This window comes from Megalops cyprinoides, chromosome 9, assembly GCF_013368585.1.
Source record: "Megalops cyprinoides isolate fMegCyp1 chromosome 9, fMegCyp1.pri, whole genome shotgun sequence".
Taxonomy (NCBI): domain Eukaryota; kingdom Metazoa; phylum Chordata; class Actinopteri; order Elopiformes; family Megalopidae; genus Megalops; species Megalops cyprinoides.
In genome coordinates this window covers 13,762,097-13,785,290 of record NC_050591.1, presented here as the reverse complement: position 1 = coordinate 13,785,290, position 23,194 = coordinate 13,762,097, and the positions used below count along the sequence as shown (strand labels likewise).

Below are 23,194 nucleotides of genomic sequence, written 5' to 3'. Positions count from 1 at the left end.
CCCAATCTTAGCCTATGGGGATGCTTGCACAGAGCAACTGTATGCTTGCATGTCTCTTGGAACCAGTACGTACTGGTCACCCTCTATAACATATTTTAGATAGCTTTAAAGAAGTTTTGAGCTGGCACTTGTTTTGGGCTGAACTGTTGGAGACACAAAGTTTAGGGGTCTCTGATTTATTGCATTAATGCTGGACTCATAGCTGTACTGCTCATTTGGAGCATAGACTTGGATATCTGCAGAATTGGTCTGACATGCTCCTGGAAGTCTCCAGTTTCCTTAGACCTGGAAAACCTGCCGGTTACCTGCCTCCTTCAGACTAGGGCTGTGCTGGCCTGGAACTGTAGTGGGTTGTAGTTCAAATGCTTTCTGTCATTTACCATTGACCTCTGTGCAGCAGCTGGCCAGCGGACACCCTTTTCGCCAGAGGCCTCCTCAGCCCCTTGTGGGCAACTCAGGGGTTTCATAAGTTCACAAGCCCTCCCCCCCTCCCCCCACCTCCCACCCCCTTGCCCAAATCCCCCCCACCCCCCATTGCCTGCTGTCACAAGGCTTACATAACTGTTCCTGCTCTCTGCTGGGCAGCAAGGGAGTGAGGGGGACCATGACTAGCTAATTTGGGACCATGGTTCTGGCACAGACTACTCTTCTCTTCTTCCTTTTCCCCCTGGTTGGGGCTTATCCCTCCCATAGACTGCTCACATGTTCACTAGACACAGAGACTGGAGGTGTTGGAAGCAGAATCAGCTAATTGGCTCCACATATCTGGGCTGCCTTAAGGTTTGCCACATGGACCACATCCCCGAGCAGAACTTCAGAGCATTACAATACCTCAGGTCAAATATGGATCATTCAGTTTTGCTGAAGGAAACAGCCATTCTGAAATGTGCTGCTCATGTGAAATAAATGTGGTTAGTTTCATATGTAGCTGAATATGTTTTCACAGGGCTTAGTCAGCAAGATGCTCATGTTGGGTGTGTGCTGTGCCTTACAGCCCGGGCTCAAACACTGACATCATAGGTTTGGAGGATTGCATTCACCTCATTTTGGCACTGTTGCATGAGAACGGAGGTTGTTGCAGTGAGACAAACCTAATGCACAACTGATGATTCCAGACAGGATTGCACAGAGAGTAGTTTTCCATCTTACTCTTGTATATTGGTTGGGGAGCATCCAGAGTTTGGGAAAAGGGGGACTCTGGTGTGTATTATTACAGCACACCATGAGGACATATTGAGTATACAATGTGGGTCAGACTTCCACAGTTTGCAAAATAAAATCACAAGGTGAGCTAACAAATCTTTCTTTATCAGGATTTATAGATTTTTTTAGTGTAGATAGGTAGCAGTGTGGCGCGGTGGTAAGGAGGAGGGCATGTACCTGAACAGTTGCAGGTTTGATTCCCCGCTGGGGCACTGCTGCTGTACTCTTGGTACTTAACCCAGAATTGCCTCAGTAAATACCCAGCTATATAAATGGGTAACGTGTAAAATAGTGACCTATGTAAGTCACTCTGGATAAGAATAACTGCTAAATGACAATAATATAATGTAAATATATTATATGATTTCTTTACCAGAGAATGGGAGCCTGTTGACTTTGTTAGAAAATAGCCTCCTAAAAAGGCCTTGCACTAAGCCTTCTTGGTCTCATGCAAAGAACATTCTGCCCCGCAGTTGAATTTTTTGCCTTGCAGTGCACTTCTTTCAGGGATCCTCATGGTGATTTACAGCAATGTTCCTTGCATTGATCTTTGGCTGTCACCCTGGCAATATGCAGTGGGGTGTTTTGTTTTTTGGGGGGGTGGTGGTGGTGAGGGGTGTGTTAGAGGAGCAAGGGATAGGTCTGCTGCACAGAGACTAATTTGGTAAGTCATGTTGGAGCTGGACAGGCAGGGGACAGCTGTGAAACTGGACCCTGAGTATTGATTTAGAGCAAGGGCACGGTGACAGCGACCCTGCCCCCCCCCTCCCCCGTCCCAACCACACACAACTCTCTGTTCCCCGCCCTCACACCCTTTCTTTCTCCCCACTGTCTCTTTCTTTCTTTCTTTCTCTTTGATTCTCGCGCCGATATTCACTTCTTGCAAGCTTCATTATGTTTTGCAGATTCAGCTCTCAGTGTTGAGGCCTCTACATCATTTTATACAGACAGCTAGGAAACCCCACCATAAAAGTCCTGTAAAGGCTTTCTCCATTTCAGCAACAACCTCTGAACCCTCAAAAGGGTTAATGGCACTTGCCTCTTGCTCATCTACAAATTCCCTACCAGTGCTGCAAACCCAAGGCCTCTGATTTAATATCTGTCAGTAATTGTATTATGGAGATGAGGCAGATCCCAAACTCCATGAGACATCTGCAATCTCCCCGGTACCTGCTGACAACTCCAAATAACATTGCATGTCTTCTGCCAAGCTTTTTGCTGGAGTTGGTTCACAAGGAAGCCCTCAAATGGTGCTATTAATGTCCTGATGATCATTAATATAACACCATTCAGCCACAAGCTGCATTATGGCATGAAATTGGTGAAAGACAATAAAAGGCACGGCAGCCGTCTTTGATAGATCTCGATTACACAGTAAAACTATTTGATATCAGTCCCAAGTGACTATGGGACTATCATGAGATAACAACATTGTCATAGTTCAGTCCTAACAGCAAACAATTACAATTATACATTCCTAGTGTTAGGAAAGCAATGTGTTTCAGTGAACTGATTTCAGGCACACGGGTACTCTCCCAGCGTGTGCCTGGTATCTGGAATTTGAAACCCGGGGTTTTTATAGCCCACTTGCCAGGAGCAGGACTGGTGGATGGAGGGAGGTGTGATCGGGGGGAGGTGGGGGTTGGACTGGAACGGGGTCCAAGGAGTTGCGTGTCACTAACTCTCCAGCTGGCAGTCGAGCAGGAGGTATGATTGCAATTTAGTGCCACTGTCGTCCTTTTCTTTGGGGAAAAAAATCCTTGTCTGCAGCCGCAGATAGACTCTGCACCAGCGTGAGGAACGTGCTTGAAGCTGTTGCACCTGTGAGAGTGATTGATCCGAAAGCTGACTTAATCGCTGGCAAGGAAGCCAGTTGGCAGAGGGGCAGGGATGTGAGTGACAGGTGCTAGGGCGGGGTTTGGGACAGGACAAGTAGCTGATTTTAAGCAGAAGGACTGTGTGGATAAACTATACATGTTGAGCAAAAAGGAGTTTTGGGGAGATTGTGGTGTGGGGTGAGTCAGCTCTCTTGTTGGAGTCTTCTCAAGTGGAAAGTCTTTTGGACCAACCCAGGAAACAGAAGAGCATACACACAAAAAATAAACGCAAAACTAAAAAAAAAAGGCTCACACAAAAAAATAAAAGAAAAGAAAAGAAAAGAAAATACCCACAAAACCAACCACTCCACAGTGGTGGGGCTTCCTTCTAAGAGTCATGGTTATGAGACGTTTGTGTGCCTGAGCACTATAGCAACGTGCCAGAAAACATTAGGAAACCATGTGATTGTGACATCACATAGTGCTTCTGTCAGTGATATTCATTTTGACAGATACACTGTGCTGGTGCTATATCTGGCATTAGAGGGAGAGAAGAAGGGACCCCCTAAGCCAGGAAATGTGAGATATCCCACATTAACCCTTATGTGTCAAAGTTCTGTGACCTAGCAAAGTGAGTTTCAAGTAGAAGTATTATGCCAATAGGCAGGGCTTTGTATAGGAATCTGAGGCATTAATGCAGTGAGAAACAAGATAGACTTGGGAAGGGAGAGAGAGAGAGAGGGAAGCTTTGATTACATTACATACATTACATTACATTACATGCACTTAGCAGATACTCTTATCCAGAGCGACTTCCAGCACAAAAGAACATAAGTATATCCATTCAAGTTAAATGAGCAACAGTGTCAGATTAGACATCATATCTACATACATGCATATATATGTGCGGGCGCACATGTGCACACACATACACACACATACACACACACACATACACACACACACACATACACACACACACACACACACACACACACACACACACAAACATACAGTATATATATGACCCACATGCCAATGCTTATATTATGCACCTGGTAAAATCTTCTGTCATATGTCATCATTTATCATCCATCGATCTTCTATGAGAAACCACACTATTTTCTTCAGTGACAAGGGACATAGGGGAAAAAGTCCTAAGTCCATGGTCACTGAATACTGCATTCTTTGTTTGATTAGATACCATCCCATAATAACATCTCCTACTTTTTCCATGTTATCCATTTACTGAAGCAATTCAGGTTAAGCACCTTGTCAGTAGGCACAATACATTCCTCTACATGAATAAGTAGATGAATAAGAAGTAATTAATAGAAGTAGTAAGACTAGCAGGTGCTATGGGGTGGGTACAACTACAATGCACCCCTAGTCTGCATTTAGATGCAGTGGATGAGACTAGTGTACCTCTACACTGAAAGACCTGTGCACCATGTGCAGTTTTGGAAGGACGTCTATTACAATACGAGTGCACATTCACTACCCCTTGAAAGATCACCTGGGCAAAAATCTGTCCTCCCCTTCAGTGAAAAAAGCCTAATGGAAAAAAGCACACCTCTTAGTAGGCCAACTCGTCATCAACATGCAGCAACAGGATCGGATGGTATGAAAGACCTCCCTTCGCCACTGCAAGCCTCCAATCTGCAGCGTGTTAATGGGAGATCTTTCTTTAGACGGGCACACGTGTCTCTGTGGGCTGCGGTAACTTTGATCGCATGCTCCTGTTGTCTCCTGCACTCCCACAGTCTCAGGTTTTCTGAGTGTCTGAGTTATTGCAGGCTCCCTGAATCAACTTCGTCTACCACGGAGGGGGAGGAGATACAGGGTTGCGTGATAAGGTGAACCCCTAGAAACTTGTGAATCGACGTCGACATGCTCTGCACAGAACGACAACATACAGTGTAACACATGAAGTCGGAAAGCACCGATGGGGGTGCATGACCCTGCTGAGAGTGTGTTTGAATTAGAGGCTGCATGCAGCCGGAAGCAATACCGGGCGCATTGCCCAAGGCTTCCCACTCGGAACCTAAGCCTGAGCTAATCCACAGAGCATACGTTCACCCTTTTTTGTTCCTCTGTCCCTCTTCTGCACTGTCCCTTGCCCTCCTCTCACCCTGAGCTATGTATGGGGACAGGTGGGGGAGGGGCAGGGGGTGAGTACAGCTGTTGTCCCATCTTGGGTGCTGTGATGTAAGTTCTTGCCTTTTTGAATATAAGACTGACTCTCACCAATGGGGGACGTGCAGGCAGAAATTCTCTAGCCAATGACTGCAGGGCACCTGAGTATATAAAGCAAGGTCTGACCCTTTCAAAGTTGGGCAACCCCTACATTGGCATTGGTGAACAGGCTCTGATCCCAAGGACTGTTACCGCTTTCTTTTCTCTTGTGCAGGTAAACCCAGCTCTCTCTTCAAGGGACTGACTGGAAGAGGGTGGGAACAGGGTGGATTGACTTAGTTGGAAAGCAAAACCTCCGCCAAAAAATGAAATGAGAAAGGAAGAAGGATTAAGTATTCATAACTGATTTAAGACAGGAGTATCGCAATTTTACCATGCATTGCAATTTTCAATTGCCTGTTGAATTGGACTCCTAAAATGTGACCTTTTTTGAGAGAGGGTTTTTTTTCCAGCAGACACCTCTTTGGTTTCTCGTTGCGCTTCACAGAAGGTTGAAAGGGGGCTTCGCTCGCTAAAATGATTATATTACAGGCAGATTAAAGTGCTCTGCATTGCTTGCTCAAATGCAGCACTGACACAGTTTGGCTTCTTAAATAGGTGAAAAGTCAGGGGGAGTGAAAATTTGTATGTGGTAATGGATGGTGACAGGTGAATGGAATGGACTGGTCTGGACGCAGCATGCAGGGATGCTGCAGGGAACGGTGTCTCTGATCCTGGACAGAGTGCTTGGAACTGGAAGAAAAAACAGGCAGTTGAAGTCTCTAAAGCAGTTGTTCTTGTACTGCTACATTAACTTAGACACAAGGAGAAAGGGCAAGGAGAAACTGAGAGAGTGACAGGGGAGCGTGGAGCTAGTTACTTGAAAATTCTGGTTTGTTCTGCTTGTCTGCTTACTTTAACCAGCTGTCTAGCATGAAATGTTGCAGCCTGAGAGCATTACTCATGCTGTTTAATATATGACAAACGCACATGTGGAGTAAATGGAGGCAATTTGTCCAGTCAGAGCTAGCCAGCAATAATTCCAGGTAGTGCATACCACCAAAGTGTTAAAGGATGGTCATAAGACTTTGTCTTTCTGAAAACATTCCTTCTTGATAAACTGACTGATTTCTGGGTTTTGCTCCAAAGCAGTACTGTGCAATAGCTATTTAAGTTTACTGCATTACTTGTATTGTATAATGTAGATGTTACAAATAGTTTGTAGCAGATTTTGGGACTTTGCTAATTGCAGTAGAATTGGCACAGTATCTAGTCTTTGCGCCTTGTCAATGAGACATAAGTCTTCTGCAATGGGATGTACAGTACTTCCCCATGCAGGTAACAAGAGCCAGGGCAAAGTCGTTTTGATTGTGAAAAATTGAGATGATTGTGAAAAGTCTGGCTGTCTGCCACAGTTTTCTGAAGGAAACCAAGTGGTATGCGTGTTACCAAGTCTGTTGCATATGGCAGGGTGGGGTGGTGGTAGAGCTAAAAATACCATCTGCTGCCCGGTGCATAAAAGTCCACAGGATCCCTCACTACCATTCATAGGGGAAATATGAGGCGATGGCTGGAGGTAGCCAGGAAAGTCGCAGCTAAGATACCAGGCTTTCCACAGCACTTGAAATATGGTATGGCCTACAGCTGTTTTGACAGTGTATCTCCTGCAATCTGAGATCATTCAGTCTACTTTTCTGTAAAGCCATTCCACTGCGATGAGAGAGGCTAGGTTGAAGTGTGCTATCTTTTCTTTCCAGGAGCAATTTCTCATGTAACCCTACTAGACTGGCAATGGGGTGTCATTGTGTGCTGTGCACTGTGTCCCAACTGCCATCTCATTTTCCACGTCCTTCATTTCTCTGTTTCTGCAGACCGTGTTAGGAACGCAACCATGACGAAGAACTGCCACAATGACTACAAGATGAAGTTCTCGCTGGATGATGAGTACCCTGACCTCAGCCAGCACAACAACCACATGGCCAAGGCTCTGACCAAGGACATTTACAACAAGCTGAGGAGCAAGTCAACCCCCAGCGGTTTCACCCTGGATGACGTCATCCAGACCGGAGTGGACAACCCTGGTGAGTGGCCCACCGTGTCTGATTCCCCTGCCACACCACTGCAGCCAACGAAGGCATTGCAGTCTCTTAACAAAAGCTAGAGAAATTAATTATTCACAGAAAATAATCACTTCAGATGCATCATGACAAGCATATTAACATGCAAGAAATGGAAAGAAATTATATTACCCCACCAACAGCTCAATCCTGATTTGTGGTGTGCAGATATCAATGCTATAATTATAAATATCAATATAAATATCAAAAAGCTACAATTACAACACCAACGCTAAGAATTATAACCATGTTATATACTTAAGCATCCTTTCACTCATGTATGTTTCATTTGTGACTGCTGGGACCTGTGACTCTAAAACGTTCTGTAACTTTTTCTGACACCAGGCCACCCCTTCATCATGACCGTGGGCTGTGTCGCTGGTGATGAGGAGTCCTACGAGGTCTTCAAGGATCTGCTTGACCCCGTCATCTCCGACCGTCACGGCGGATACAAGCCAACAGACAAGCACAAGACTGACCTGAACTTCGAGAACCTGAAGGTAAGCAACTGAAGCCACAAAACTGTTAGACAGGCCTGGGTTGCACAGAGTTTGATTTTACACACTAAAATATATTAAAAAATGTCCTTTTGACCACATAAAAATTGCATGTGGAGCTTCAGCGATTGCAAGACGATAGTAGTCTGAAAATGGGATAGCTGACTAATGACACATTGTACACGTGTTGAGATTTGAGAGTTGAGATTTTATCAGGCAAATTCACATGGTTGCTGAAAGCAATATCCACTTGTTTGATGAGTTTGGCATGACGGTGTGCCTTTTCCTGTGAAGGGCGGTGACGACCTTGACCCCAACTACGTTCTGAGCAGCCGTGTGCGCACTGGCCGCAGCATCAAGGGATACACCCTGCCCCCCCACAACAGCCGTGGCGAGCGCAGAGCCATTGAGAAGCTGTCCATTCAGGGTGAGTGCCTGCAGAAATCCTCCATCTTGTCATGGCCCTGTCCTCTCTGTGAAAAGCCTCAACCCCTTTGGGCTTTACTCTTTGTGGACCCGATGTTAGAAACACAGTGTGGTTCTGGGTAGTATAAAACACCATTATGGTGAACCTTACCTTAGGTCTGTGAGAAATGAGGGTGGATTCAGTGAGGGTATCTGCATGCCAGCACTCACCTCCTCTGTGTTCTCACTCTCCCAGCTCTGAATGTCCTGGATGGAGAGTTCAAGGGCAAATACTACCCCCTGAAGGACATGACCGAGAAGGAGCAGGAGCAGCTGATTGCTGACCACTTCCTCTTTGACAAGCCCGTCTCCCCCCTGCTGCTGGCTGCTGGCATGGCCCGTGACTGGCCCGATGGAAGAGGCATCTGGTGAGTGCCGTACCCGTGATCCATTCAGGCCCATGCCACCTATCCTGTCATGGCCCGCACACGCAAATACTACTGTAGAACAGAAGGAGACCCGAAAGCACAGAACCACACAGGACACATTGGGTTGCTCTTCTTCCTGCCAGGCACAACGACAACAAGACCTTCCTGGTCTGGGTGAACGAGGAGGACCACCTGCGCGTCATCTCCATGCAGAAGGGCGGCAACATGAAGGAGGTCTTCAGGCGCTTCTGCGTCGGACTGCAGAAGGTGCGAGCTCGTGTCCCCTGATCACCCATTGCTCTCAACATTTACCGCACTTGCTATGTTTAGCACTGCCTTTGGAAAGATAGCACTCCATGCAGCGCTCAGCTGGAATGGTATCTGTTTTTCCCCCACTCCCTGACAGATTGAGGAGACCTTCAAGAAAAACAACCACGGCTTCATGTGGAACGAGCATCTCGGCTATGTGCTGACCTGCCCCTCCAACCTGGGCACTGGCCTGCGTGGTGGCGTGCACGTCAAGCTGCCCAAGCTGAGCACACACGCCAAGTTCGAGGAGATCCTCAGCAGGCTGCGTCTGCAGAAGCGTGGCACAGGTACGGGCGCAACATCGTGTCCCCCCCGCCGCAAAAGCTGCTTGTGTTCTCCCCCCTGGACAACAGAAGCCACATAGCTATGAACGCTTGCCTCATTCTGACAGTAACCTATACCACAGTACACAGTCCAAAAAAATACCTTTGTAGTAAAAAAAAAAAAACTGAGGAGAAGAATCATGAGATGACTCAAAGAGAACTCAAGTGTTCATAGTCGGTAAGCTAGGGAGTGTTGAGGTTTAAGATTTTCAACAGTGTGGATAAAATCTGTGATAGACACCACAAAAATGCAGAGGGCTGTTGCAGGAAGACAGCAGAAGGGACACGTGGTTCACCTCTCTGTCCTGTTCTCAACAGGCGGTGTGGACACTGCCTCCGTGGGTGGCATCTTCGACATCTCCAACGCTGACCGTCTGGGCTCCTCCGAGGTCGAGCAGGTCCAGCTGGTGGTTGATGGCGTGAAGCTCATGATCGAGATGGAGAAGAAGCTGGAGAAGGGAGGCACCATCGACGACATGATTCCCGCCCAGAAGTAAAGTGGGAGGCCGTGTCTTCTTTCTTTTTTTTTATATGACCTTACTCTTACTGTAACCTAACACGCACGCGAGCAGATGAGACCCTATTTCTGCCTTTTCCCCAAACTACTTACTCTGCTTTCTTCATACTTTCTATCCACCCTTTCATTTCCTCCCCCTCCCCACCCCCACTCCCATTGCTCTTTATCTCCCCCCATCTTTCCTGTAACATCCTGGGATCAAACCTCCACAGTCAGGTGGCCCTGGCTTTGTGTCTTCACCGAAATTTCAATTTTTTTTTGGTTGTAAAAAGTAATCGGTTCAATAAATCTCGCCCCATGAAACAATCAACCCTGTGTGTGCTGTCTTATCATCCTTTAGTTTGTCACTGATGCCTCCTCCACAACGCCCAGAAAGCCAGGCGGTAGATTGGGTCATTTGTGCAAATCAATCAACTGCACCTGAGCTTCAAAATGGGCAAAACACTGGAGCCGTTCCATGGCACTTCACATGGAGTGAATCACTACCAGACGCTGACACTCTTGCACATTGGATACGGAAGAAAGACAGGAAATCTCCAATATTAGTGAATTTTTATTTCTCAACATCTTTTTTCTTTAGTTCCCATTTTTTCTTTACATCTAAAGGCACCATAGCCGGTACCAGAATAATAATTTAAAAATTCAAAAGAAAAAAAAAGAAATTGACCCATATTTTCTTTTCTCATCTTTGTTTTCTACACAATGATACAAATACAAGCACTCTGCTGGATTTTTACAGGGAGAGTAAGGAGTGTGTGTATGTGTGTGTGCGTGTGTGTGCGTGTGTGTGTGTGCGCGTTCTGAGTGTGTGCCTATAGTGACAGGTTGGGGGTTCCATTGTGTTGCCTGTACAGATGCTGCAGAGGGACAAACAGCACGCAATTGAGCACCAGGGAACAGTACTGTTAGAATATTCTATTTTGGAAAAAAAGGAGCTAGGTCTTCTTTTGCTCAATTCATGGGTGAAGTAAAACTAACTAGGCGTTTCGAATCTTCTTGTTTGGCTCAGTAATCAGTAATGGACATTTTTATTTGGAGTGATGATTGCACCTGATCCACTCTTAAAAGATGCCATTTCAAGCCAAGAGTTCCATATAAATTTGTGACCAGCCAGTAAGATCTGAAAGCGTGGCAGCTCACCAATGTATTTAATAGTCCTGAACCATAAAGACAACAGCAAATGGCTAGAATATCTTGAGTAGAGAATGCTTAAGTAAAACATACTAAAATTGGTCCTTTGTAGCGTTTGAACAGAGGTTCATCTCCGGATAAAGATGGGCACATTTCCTAACAAGTAACCTTTGCTGACTGGCATGACTGACAAAGTTCAGGCCTAGCATAGGAAATAAGTCTGAACTTTTTCCCAAACCAGTGGATACCGCATCTACCCATGTTTAACTTGCTTATTTCCAACACTACCATGGTGAAAGTTGAACAGATATTACAGAACATGGCATGAGCCTGCATTCTCACCAAAAACAAGGGCCAGCCAGGACTGCTGTTGGACTTGTTTTAAAGGCAGCAAATAACTTCACCACTAAATAGATCTGGCTGTGGGCATTTCACTGTGTTCCTCCTGTATCGAAAGGAACGCCCCCTGATTTAATCGTCTTCACTTTCTATCAATGAAACTAACCCTGGAAAAGAGGCTTCTGTAGGACGCTTCCCTGATATTTTCCACTCTCCCAACAAAGAGAAACCCAGAACCTCTTGCAGGCTTTTCCAAATCTAATAAAATGAACTGCCACTCCTAATATGCTCATGTTCAGTCTGCTATAGGCTGACAGTGACCTTTCATGTCAGCAGCCAAACTAAAATGACTCAGCATTTGGAACGATGAGGCTGGACTCATGTATAAACCAGTGAAAGCACTTGCATTGAAAAAGCATCCGATCAACAGGTGAAACAAGGTCATTTTATTCATGTTAAATTAAAACCGATTTCAACTCAGCAATATTCAGTATGGCACCCCCTTTATCAGGAACAGCAGCTGTTTTATACCTAATGCTTCCTACTCTCTAGACATGACCCTAAGCTCTAACAATATCTATGCAGCTGGCTGAAGAAGAGAGGCCCTCTTTTATTTTTGAAAATCTTTTACCGAAGGAAGTGTCCAAAAATCACAGCTTTCACATTTAAGACAGTTACTCTCCCAGAGGCCTGCTTTTAAGATTTCCCACAACTTCCTCTGGATGTGGTAGATTTAAGTAATAGTTATAGTGTCCCGGATACACCTGGTGCAAACCCCACCACCGCCATTGGAGTCTGCACTGTACAGGGATCCAGTGTGTAATACTGTATGTGTAAGAGTAATGAGATTGTGAAAAGGGGAAAAATGGCGTTGGGCTTATGAGAGAAAGGACATTTCTGATCAGTGTGTGTGTGGGTCGGCTTGGGTTTTCAGGGATGTGGAAACATATCTAAAAACATCATGGAATCAGGAGGGGGTCACAAATTATGAGTAAAAAGCCTACAGGAAAGGAGTGAAAAACACAGGCAAGAACTCCGAACAACTCATCAACCTCTTTCACGGGTCTGGCAGATCCACTTCCAGGGGCGGACACCGGCCCAGAGACAAACAGCTGCATGCTGACACGGCCAGAAGGACACTCCGATGTGAGATCAGAGCCAGACAGTGCACACAGTGGCAGCCTCTCAGATGGGAGGAACCACTCCACTCTCCTGACAGGAACGTTAATGTCACAGCCTTTCCCGGGGCTAAGTGGCCACCTGTGAGATCCCAGTCTGAGAGGGCAGGGCAGGCTGCTGGCGGATCAGTGGGCAACCAGGCAAGGACCTCCCCCCTCTTACTTCCTGACCAGCTGTCAGCTGGAGGCAAAGCCCAGATTCGAACCAGCGATCTCCAGGCTGAGTTGGAATAAATGGATCGGGGGAGATGGGCCTGCCTGCTACCAGGTCTGGCCGACTGAGACCGATGAACTGTAACGTTACCAGGTGATCTGGCAGACTGGGTTTAGCACCAGGTCTAGACCTGTTTACCTAACGCAGGCTCACTTGGGCCCTGGAGAAATTCAGTCCTGCAGGTCTTCCGGTTTTCCTTGAACCCCTGTCACCATCAGAAACGGGGAAGGAAAATGCACTGACACGAGCCAGACAATGAGTACATGAACCACGTGCTTTCACTTCCTGACTGGAACAAAGCCTACAGACACTGCGGTCCTCCAGGGTCAGGCTTTGAGCAGACCTGTCCCAAAGCATCATTAGGCAGCCAAAGATTTGTGCAAAACCGCCGGCACGCACAATGCCGTCTTCCTGCTTCGGATGTAGGCAGCGATGAGCTGAAGTCTTTTTTCCTTAACTTCTGACAGAGATCCCTGGGTGAATTCTCAAAGGCCACGACAGCGTTGCCTCCCAAACGGCTCCCTCCTTCTCTTCTCCCTGCAGCATCGCTGACCAGCAAAGGAGCCTCTGACGTCATGCAAAAATCCCCCTTACCTACTACTGATCAGAGGTCAGTATTGCTGTGGGGAGAAGAGAGTATGGCAGCATGTCAAAATGCAACCCTGGACTCACAGAAATACAGAGTAGACCGCTGCACCTGTGCCCTAAGACCTTTCCAAACTCTTTTTTTTTTTTACCGTTTAATCTCACAAAGTGTTTCAGCGCACTGCCTGTTAGCCAATGCTTCTTGGCAACTAAACGGTTGAGCCAAAAGGAGGTGAATGCAGCGATAAGTTTATGCGAGAAAATCCTCCTTGGCCCTAGCAGTGGCCATTGAATGGCTGCTCTCCACCGTCATGCCAGAACCAGGCTTGCTGGCACAGTTATGGCTGTGCCTGGTTTTCCACAGGATTTATTTTGCTGAGCCAGGTAAATAAAACCGGTGCTGGACTGGTTACTAGTAGGCCAGGAGCTGGGTTAGCAAAACTGGTGACACTGCAATAGTCAATGCCAAAGCTATCAGGAAGGAGAAAATGTTTCAGGAGGTTTCGGTCAATATTGTGTTAACTGTAGATAGGTTTTAAGCTACTGAATGTTTGTACTTGTCCAAATTGCTCGACATCATGTGTCTGCTCTTATCAAAACCTACACCCATGTCCTCTCTACTAATATAGGTGAATTATAGCAATAGCTTATGACAGCTATGCTAATTTTTACATTTATCACAGAAAACATGTATGCTTATAAATTGCACCACTCTAACAAGGATTAATACAAAATATAGCTTACTGCAGCTATTGTATTATGTCAGCTAGTTAACAATAAAACACTTTTGTTAAATGAGAGCTTGAAAACTGACTAAACTACAGTTCTTCCTCCTGTTTGAGTGTCATAAACAGTCTATAATGCTCCTTCTGTTCAAATGTGTAAGGGTGTATTACAGCCTGAGTGCGGCGATGGAAAACCAAGCAAGCCTCGTCAGCCAGTTCCTGCTTGGCTCGGCTTGGCTCAGCATGGTTAAAGTCAGTGGACAAGGGGAAAACAGGAGACGGGAAACTGTGGCTACCGATTCGTCTTGATGCTTGTGCGGAGCTTCTACAAAATCAGGCATGGAGCTTGGATGAGTGACTGTACCATTTGAGGAGGGGATACTGTTAGATCAAAGTGCTAAAATATGAGCGAGTCATATGCTCTTTTTTTTTTAAATGTGCTAATATGTAGAAAAATAAAGTGTCGTGGCTCAGAAAAGCAGTCATCACACACTCAGCTTTGTACACTGTGAAGTCAGACGGCTTTGTTCTTGCCCTCACTGACAACAAACAAAACAGCAAAGGGGACCCTCGTAAGACTGGGCAGCCAGGTAACTGGGAAGAGAAAATCAGCTGTTTCTCTTGATGCTGCATTTCATCCATCTCTGCATTTCTGCTTATCGCCCCCTTGTGACTAGAGTCCAGTATGACACCGGTCGGCCCCGATGCTTCAAACCTTTTCGCAATACTTCATCTTATGCGTCACTCGGAAACAAAAGTAAACAATAAAAACGGCTTTTTCAAAATAATAAAAAGAAAGGTGAATCCCCTGCCCGTGACAACAACAAAAAAAAAAGTTCAAAAACATTTTAAATAGCAGCTGTTCAAAAAGGAATGACAACAATTATAATATAATCATTATGACGACGACAACGATATCATCAACAGGAATAAAAATCAAATCGGCTGGATTCTTTTCGTCCGGGAATAGTGATGTCTTTCGTAAGGGGTCATGGGGGATGGCGGGTGGCGAACTGTCTGTGTCTGCGTGTCCGTGTGACGTCGTGGCGGGGGCGGGGGAGGGGTTGGCGGCGGCGGCGGCGGTCGAGGCGGGGGCGCCGGTGGCAACGTCCCTTCCTGACTCAGTCTGTCCGTCCTCTGCCCCTCCACCCCCGCCCCCTGTCGCCCTCAGAGTTGCAGCTCCTTGGAGACTTTGGTGGCGATGTCCCGGAAGGCGAGCGGCGCCCCCCACAGACGCTTGAAGCGCACGCCGCTGGTCTCGGAGGGCCCCGTGGGGAGCTGGCACACCTCGGCTTCGAAGGCCACGCGCGAGCCGGCCGCCCCGTGGGTGCAGGACAGCAGGAAGGGGCCGGCCAGGTGGACCTGGCAGCCGCAGCCCTGGGCTGCCTCCCTCAGCGCCAGGACCACCTCCGCCGGGTCCCGCGGGCTCCGCACCCTCACATCCCAGCCGCATCGGGGGGTCCGGGGCTCTGACGCTTTTTGATGCCCAGGTAGATGGCGACTGCGGGGAAAGGTGGGGGCCGGGGGTGAGAGTGGGGGGCAGGGGGGAGCAGCGGTGGGTGGGGGCATGATGAGAATGGAGAGTGAATGTGTGGGGCCAGGGGAGGGGATGGGGGGGGTGGGGGACAAGAGGAAATAGGTTAATTTTGTCTAGTGGTGGCTGTTAACAACACTTCAGGCCTGAGACGTAATTGAACGTCATAATGTAAAATGCCATCTTAATTTCACCACCCGTTCCACAACAGAAAACAGATGTCCTCTTATTCAAGACAATCGTATGTTACTAAGAAGCAATGGGACATTTTCAACTTCCGCTGTTTCCCTCATTGGTTGGTGAAGTCAAGATGACATTTATCTCTTACAATTAACAACCATCATAGTAACATTTTTGTCAGCTGTAGTAAGATGGAGAAAAACAGGCAAATGGAGTAGCATTACTTTTTTGTACAGTAATCACAAAAGAACAAGACACCCTGGCATTCTTTGTAAATCAAACTAACAAAAGGCAAATACTTAGACATTAAATGCAGATGAAGCCACCTTCGTGAGGAACACGTATCACAGGCAGTGGGCTATATTAGAACATCCATCTAGTCATTTTACCCACAGTTGTTACCTCTTTGAGGACATCCATCCACACGGCTACTACAGCTGTCATATGTAGTGACACAAGGTCACCTCCCCACACCGGTGCCACCCATTGGTTCATTTCTCTTTATGTGAGGCCTGAATCCCACGCGTCTCAGCGGTGAGACGTGACAGGTCTTTAAGGCAAATAGTGCACACAGACACAAGGGGAAATCCCTTCGTCTCACTGTTACAGTGACGCCCTGAAAACTGGCTTTCCTTTCAGTAACTGGATCGTTCTTCACTTGGAACAGGAAGGATGTGATCGTGTTGCTTAAGATCCTGTTGAATCGTAACACAGCCAGTAGTGGCTCTGAAGCTACAACCAGACACACTATGTATTACGCACGTACACACATCTATGCTGGTACGCAACAAGCACACACATACACAAACACACACCAGTCCTTACCTACACACTTGGTTAAATTCATGCACAACAGATGATTTACAGACCACACCAGGTTATTCTGTAAATCTGCTGCACAATAAATTTGAAACCAGGAGCGTAAATCAGCACACTGAGAAAAGTATTGGGAATATGGGACAAAATGACCAAATTTAAGATCTAGTGGCTGTCGAGCACTAGTAGTCTACTTAACCGCACTGAATTAGTTACAGCAAGCCAAAACAAAGATGTCTACCTATCTGGATCTAGTGCCTACAAGCCATAATAAAACCCAGGAAGAAGTCAGGCAAACATGCCATCTGCCATTCAGTGAGTAGCTAATGTTTTACCTGGTGTTTTTACCCTGACATTGTGCATCGGGGGCTACAGGGAAAAAAAAATCAAAAGGCGTTTAAATGGTAACTGTGAGTCAAAACAGAGTTCCACTGGATGAGCTACCGCTAGCCAAAATATCTACCACGTCTCTGGCCTTTCTTGTTACATTAGGGATTTGTGGACCTCAATTTCTTTGTGCAGCTGTTGTTTACAGTAGTATTTTCAGGCAATTCAACGAGACTGAAATAAGACTCAGTATCTTTGGGGACAATGTGAGGACAACTGGGTATGAATGACACCAAAGGTCTGAGGAGAAGGCACTGCACTTGTAAATGACACGCATGCTGAACATGCACCATTTTCCTGAATGGAGGGAAGAAAGAAGGAATTATTGTGACTGAGATCACACAAGTGGAAGGAATGGAATATCGCATGGGGTAGAACGCATTGCAAAATACTGCCAAAATACTGTTCTGTCAGCAGCAGTGCAGCACACAAAGCTGCCCACCTGCGTACTTGTCACACGATGCAGGTTTCAAACAGCAACTGCAGCTGTATTTCCTGATGAAAACCGTATTGCCATCTGTGTCCATTCCCGTGAGGGAGGCCATAACTACTACCCAGCCTTTCTTATTCTACCCCTGTGCCAAGTCCTCTGCAAAGGAAGTGCAGTAGAGAAAACAGGCCATAGCTACCTTACAGTCTAGACTCACAGCAAGCATTGTTTTTGATTGGAACCATTCTAGCTATCTTCTCTTCTCTATATGCACAAGACCACTAAAACACTCAAGGTCGATTCTTAGACCTCCAGTCCACCAGGAGGCGCTCTGGCGGGTACTCACCTTGAGACCGGAGATCTGCAGACTCCCTCAGGTTCGTCTGTGACCCTCAAGAGATAGACAAATGCCGGTGTTAGGAATGAATCAGTCAAACGAGAGAACATCCACCCACCCCCCAGCCATTGTCGCAGCATGACCACATCAACATCAACGACATCAAACCCACGCAACAACAACATGTACCTCAAACCAGCAGTCCACAAAAGAAAAGGAAAACGGAAACCAACAAACAAACAAGAAAAAAATACTCAGCAACACTGGGGATGGTGTCTAGAGGAAGGGATTTCAACGGCAAAAGCGTCTCCCCTGGAACTAGTAACTTGGCAGCTGGAGCTATTGTGTGTGCCAGTGCAATCCCAGTGCACCATGGGACACCACCCTCCTGAAAGTTCTGCTCAGAGGACATTGATGGGAAGACATGAAACTCTGTGACTTTACTAATGAATCACATGCCAAACAGTGCCCCTCATGTGAGGAGGCCGACAGGAGCTGTTACTGTGACCAAAGACTGAACACTTTCAGTGTTTTTCCTTTATGCCCATATTCAGGCTCTACAAAACCTCTCCTACTAGGTCATAAGGATGTCTCTCACGATGACTATGAGAAGTGGCCAATGACTTCTACAGTAATGTGGTTTTGCGCCTTCCCAAAAACGCCCTCTGGACATTGATGCAGACCTTCTGATGAGCGATGAACTGATGCCTTTTTGTGCACCTCAGTGACCCTGAAATAGTACCGGTCCTATCAGCTTATGTGTGGTTCGGTGCCACCCCTAACCCTAACCCCCCGGACAGGGAAGAAGAGGGTGGAGAGCACATGGTCCCTAATGGTTTCCTCTCTTCTCACCTGAGATTCGACCCCAGGCTTGATACATTGAGTCTGGAATATTGCCTACCACAGCCACCTGTAGGGGGTGCCCACGTGCAAATCCCGCCCTGATCATCTTCATCGTGCCGCCAGGCTTTCAGTCTACTGACCATTTCGGGGGACTGGGGAAGCCTTCAAACTGAGAGGTAATGTTGTCGTCTTTCCTAATCCTGATCTCCAGGCCTCAGACAGAGGGCGAATCCTAACTGGGAGCTGATGAGCGCATTATCTCAGCCGGTGGGTGCCTGAGGCTTTAATGCGACCTTGTTTAGGCTGGCCAGATAAGACCCTTTCAAGGAGTCTGAGGGGCCGGCAGGTCGCTCGCTGAGGACGCGGTGAGGTACGCTCCCCGCTGTGAACCGGGGCTCCTGAGTGGCCCTAAGAGGCTTGTTACGTCAGTAATCCTGCTTTAAACATGTGATGAAGCCAGGACAGCCTAAAAGCTCCTTCCAAACTTATCTCCCCTGTGATGGCATGAGGCAGGCATGTGGAACGCTGCTGGCGTTGCCAACTGTGGTGCCCTGGACTGGAGCGAATGCCCAGTGTTTTTTTGGACGACGTGGTTTGAGAGAAAAGGTTCAGAGGGACACAAGGCACCTGAATAAAGGATAAGTCTACCTTACCTACTTGGACAAAAGAGGGGGCCACTTCAATGCAAGATACAGAAAAAAAAGGTTTAAGGTGTAAGTGAGGTTTTAGGGAAAAAGAGCAGCCAAGTCAACCTGAAGACAACCTGCCACTATACCCTAGTCTAGTCGGAGTGAGAGAGGGAGACAGAGAGCAGCAAGGGGACCAGAGGGAGATAAAAAAAGAGGAATATATTAAAAACGAGGCAGTCAGGAGGCATTCTAAGGCAGTGTGCGCAGAGGAGGAAGCGCAGCAGGTCCTTTTGGAGTCTTACTGTGGAGACCTACACAGACCACTGCAAAATGTGGGACGGGGGTTAGACCTTTAAAGAATTAGGCTCATCAGGATGGGAGTATGTGCGTGGATGGTTTTGGAGGTGCAGTGGCACATCAGCAGTCAGGTACAGTATTTTGGTGTCTTTGCGTAACACCAAAGCTAATCAAGACTTGGTCCTTGAGGGTCACATTGTCAGAAAGTGTTCATTTCAGCCAAGCAGTGGGTTTGTTGCCTCTTTGTACAAAATGACCCAATTCAGCTTCCTTCCAGAGTTCTGAGAGTGTTAGTGGTTTAAAGAGCTGGAAAACCTGTTGGGATTGTGACCCTCTAGGAGTAGAGCCACCCTGGATTACATATATTCTTATTTAAATCATGTATTGTATAATGTTATGTAATGTAAATTATTTTGCCTGTAAGTCTTATGTATTTGAAATGTATGTCAAAGAGCGTATTATCCAAATGCTCATGACAAACCCAGCTGCATCACTGTGTTTAAGAAAAAAGAAATGAGCTGCTGTGATTGGGTGAAGTCCTCAGGCCCCGGCTGAGTGTGTGCTGTGCTGACAGTGACCTCCAGGGGGCGCTCTGAGACGCAAGGCGGACTGAGGGCAGGCAGCAGACCAGTAGCAGTGAAAATGGGCGGAGGCAGGCAGGCAGGCAGGCGGGCAGACAGACAGACAGAGTGAAGAAGCTGGAAACATGGGAAGAAGACTTACTAACTGTTTTTGATCCCTGTGGAAGAGTACAGCCCGAGACGGACTTGTTTGAGCTCTGGCGTTTAGAGGGGTCAAGATTGACCCTACGAGAGAGAGACAGAGAAAGAGAGAGCGAGCGAGTGAGAGAGAGAGAGAGAGAGAGAGAGAGAGAGAGACACAGAGAAAGAAAGACAGATACAGTCAAAGAAAGAAAGTGAGAAAAAGAGAGAGAGAGAGTGGGGAGAGAGAAAGAGAGAGTGCAGCTGATTGGCAAGGAAAAGCAAACAAATATAAGAATAGAAGTTAAACAAAACCAAAAAGCCCCACCCCAACCATCACAGCCAAGACTGAGAGAAAGGGGTAGACATGGTCTGGGGGTTTGAAGCTTGAGGTTAATAGAGGAATAAGCCCAGGGAAAAGTCAATGCTGATTAAGGGCACTTGCGAGGGGTGGGGGCAGTCAGGAACACGTCTGCCTGTGTCCACTCGCTCACTCGCTCGGACAGGTGCCGTCACCCGTCCCAAGTTTGCGTGCGCCTACGCCCAAAAGAGAGCCGTGCCGTAGTGAAGGTGGGCTGACGGGACTTTTGGCCATAGGTGCAGCGATCCTGGCCAGCGTGGGCCATACAGTTCACATCTGAATACAGACACGCTCGCACTCACACACAACTGAGCACTGGGGTCGTCCGTCGTCGGGGTGGATTGGTCATTTTCATGCATGGGTGTATGCCTTCCTCACCGTTCCCCCAGCCAAGCACACACACACACACACACACATACACACACACGCACACACAGAATGCCTCGGGATGCTATTGACCTGAACTGGCTTTTAAGGTGGTCCATAACAATCCATGCACACACACAGGAATAGTGTTTCACAAACTGGCCAGCTCTAAAATGCAGGCCATACTGGGCTAAACCTGTGATGGTGAACTTTCGTGTTTGCGGCACTGCAACACACAAACTCTTCAGCACACATCATTACTGGAACACACAGCAATCATCAATGGTGTAGACCATGTACTATTTGCATTTGATGCAACTCATTAAACACCATCAGTTAACATCGCTGTCAAATCTGATAATTCACAATTTGGTGAGTACAAAATGAGGTGTGGGATTGGTCTGAGGACTAATGTCTATTGCATAACCCACAGTTAGCTTCTCTTTACGTTACTCAGAAAACTGTGAACAGAATCCTTATTACTCTCCAGATTATGATCCAAATTACATTCCAAGATGGAACTCAACACTGTGATTGTAGTTCTCTAACACGGTGGGCTGGAATAGCACCTGGGCGCTCCCGAGCCGCAATGCATTGTGGACAGGGGACCCTCCCCTGGCCACTCCTCTCCTCTCCTCTTACCTGCGCGTGAGCTTGGAGGTGAGCTTGCTGAAGAGGTTGGAGGTGGCACGGCTGCGGGCGTGGGGCAGGGGGCTGGCGTCGTGCGACAGCGTGGGCGAGGTGGGCGGGGCCGCGTGGGGGGGCGGCCGCCGGTCCCGCAGCTGGCCCCCGTGGAAGGTGCTGCGGATGGTGGAGCCGCGGGTCAGCCGGGACCGCTCCCCCGAGGAGGAGCCCGACGCCCCCGCCCCGGCGATGCTGTGGGTGGAGGGGGAGGCCGGGGGGAGGCGGTGGGACAGGGAGCTGAGAGAGAAGAGGAGGAAGAGGGGAAAAAAGAGACAGAGATGGAGAAAAAGAGACAAAGAGAGAGAGATTTCACCAACAACACATGTAAGGTTAAGTAATACTACCTCCTGCTCAGTGTCTACAGAAGCAACCCCTGCTGACATCACCCTCACACCGAAAACCCAAGTAAAGGTGAATGATGCCTGTAATTATAAATCTGATTATGGGAGAGAGGGACAAAAACAGACAGCGGGAGTGAGAGTAAGAAAGAGAGAGTGAGTGAGCAAGAGAGGGGACTGATGGACATCAATACTGCAGGAGACACGGAGAGAGGGGGAGAAAGGGGGAGACAGGAAGACAGATGGGGAAGTGGGGGAGGAGAAGCGGACCGAGAGAGAATGCAGGGCGAAGGGAGAGAAGAGAGAGGGAGAGGGCAAGAGAGGAGAAAGACAGTGGAGACAGAGACGAGACAGCAGAGAGAAGGAGAAGGACCTGAAGAGTGAAAGAGAGGGAGCGATCAGGGCAAAGGAGGACAGCAGAGGAGACGGAGACAAACAGGAGAGAGGGAAAGAGGACAAAACAGGGAGGGAGGAAAGACATGGGAGGGGAAGGAAAGCAGAGGCTGGAATGGACGCACGGAGGAGGAGAGAGGGGGACAGAGAGGAGGGGCGGAGGGGCAGGCGTCCGCCGTCGGAGCGGCACCAGCTCGCCGGGCGGCTGTGGCAGACGTCGCGGCCCTCTGTCCCCGCTCCCCGTCCGCTCGCTGCCCCGGTGACAGAGATCGTGCGCGACCGTCGGCGCGGGCGCGAGCGCGGGCGCTGGCCTGGGGCCGCTTTGCTTAACGCTCTGAATAACGAGCGCTCTGATAGGGGCTGCCTCCACGGCCGCGCATGTGTTCACCCCCACCCCACCCCATCTAAACAAGGACCGGGACAAATGAGTGCTTTTCGGACAGTATTTTTCTCTTCCCTGACTGAGCCTGCATGCTTGTGTGTGTGTGTGTGTGTGTGTGTGTGCATGTGCATGTGCGTGTTTGTATGTCTGATGTGGCATCGTATCGACAGGGCCTGTACGGTTGCTGTGGGTTACACAGGCACACTGCCAGCTTTGGCTTTCTCTAGATCCATACCATGCACGGGCCCATGCTGCCCTTACAGACTAAATGCCAGAGGGTCATCCGCCATAGCGATTAGAGATGCTCAGTATCTGAAGTATTGCAGCATGCAAGACCACAGAATGGCCAGGACTACAAATGTGAAAGATGCCATGCTATGATGATATGTCCCCATCTGCAGCTTTAAGTGACCACAACTCCCCATGCTGGGCAGACACGATTACACAATCACACACGTGTGCACGCACCCACACACACACACACACACAGACGCACACACACACAGACGCGCACACACACAGACGCGCACACACACAGACGCGCACACACACA

At 47.9% G+C, this 23,194-nt stretch overlaps 2 protein-coding genes across 5 annotated transcripts in view; one reads left to right on the top strand and one right to left on the bottom strand.

Moving 5' to 3' along the window:
* The first annotated feature begins 5,351 nt into the window (after positions 1 to 5,351).
* On the top strand, positions 5,352 to 10,101 carry ckmb (creatine kinase, muscle b). The gene is made up of 8 exons (XM_036536573.1): positions 5,352 to 5,430; positions 7,067 to 7,276; positions 7,658 to 7,812; positions 8,104 to 8,236; positions 8,471 to 8,642; positions 8,786 to 8,909; positions 9,049 to 9,238; positions 9,593 to 10,101. The coding sequence occupies exons 2-8, from the start codon at positions 7,087 to 7,089 to the stop codon at positions 9,769 to 9,771; spliced, it is 1,143 nt and encodes a 380-aa protein (XP_036392466.1). The 5' UTR covers positions 5,352 to 5,430; positions 7,067 to 7,086; the 3' UTR covers positions 9,772 to 10,101.
* Positions 10,102 to 10,379: 278 nt separating this feature from the next.
* mark4 (microtubule affinity regulating kinase 4) overlaps positions 10,380 to 23,194 on the bottom strand; it is a 55,464-nt gene continuing 42,649 nt past the window's right edge. The window contains exons 15-18 of one of the 4 annotated variants that reach the window (XM_036537284.1): positions 21,487 to 21,765; positions 20,140 to 20,222; positions 17,657 to 17,693; positions 10,380 to 15,464 (exon numbers count right to left, since the gene is read on the bottom strand). In XM_036537284.1, coding sequence (XP_036393177.1) covers positions 15,131 to 15,464; positions 17,657 to 17,693; positions 20,140 to 20,222; positions 21,487 to 21,765 — 733 coding nt within the window. In that variant the 3' untranslated portion in view covers positions 10,380 to 15,130. Of the gene's footprint in view, positions 15,465 to 17,656; positions 17,702 to 20,139; positions 20,223 to 21,486; positions 21,766 to 23,194 lie in introns of all 4 variants that reach the window. The other 3 variants (XM_036537286.1, XM_036537285.1, XM_036537287.1) reach the window with 3 other exon arrangements.

What these genes read in the sequence shown, in the direction of transcription:
- ckmb (XM_036536573.1), top strand. Translation starts at nt 7,087, where the DNA reads ATGACGAAGAACTGCCACAATGACTACAAGATGAAGTTCTCGCTGGAT. An exon ending in GACCGGAGTGGACAACCCTG is followed by an intron (nt 7,277 to 7,657) that starts GTGAGTGGCCCA and finishes TTCTGACACCAG; the next exon opens with GCCACCCCTTCATCATGACC. An exon ending in CCCGATGGAAGAGGCATCTG is followed by an intron (nt 8,643 to 8,785) that starts GTGAGTGCCGTA and finishes TCTTCCTGCCAG; the next exon opens with GCACAACGACAACAAGACCT.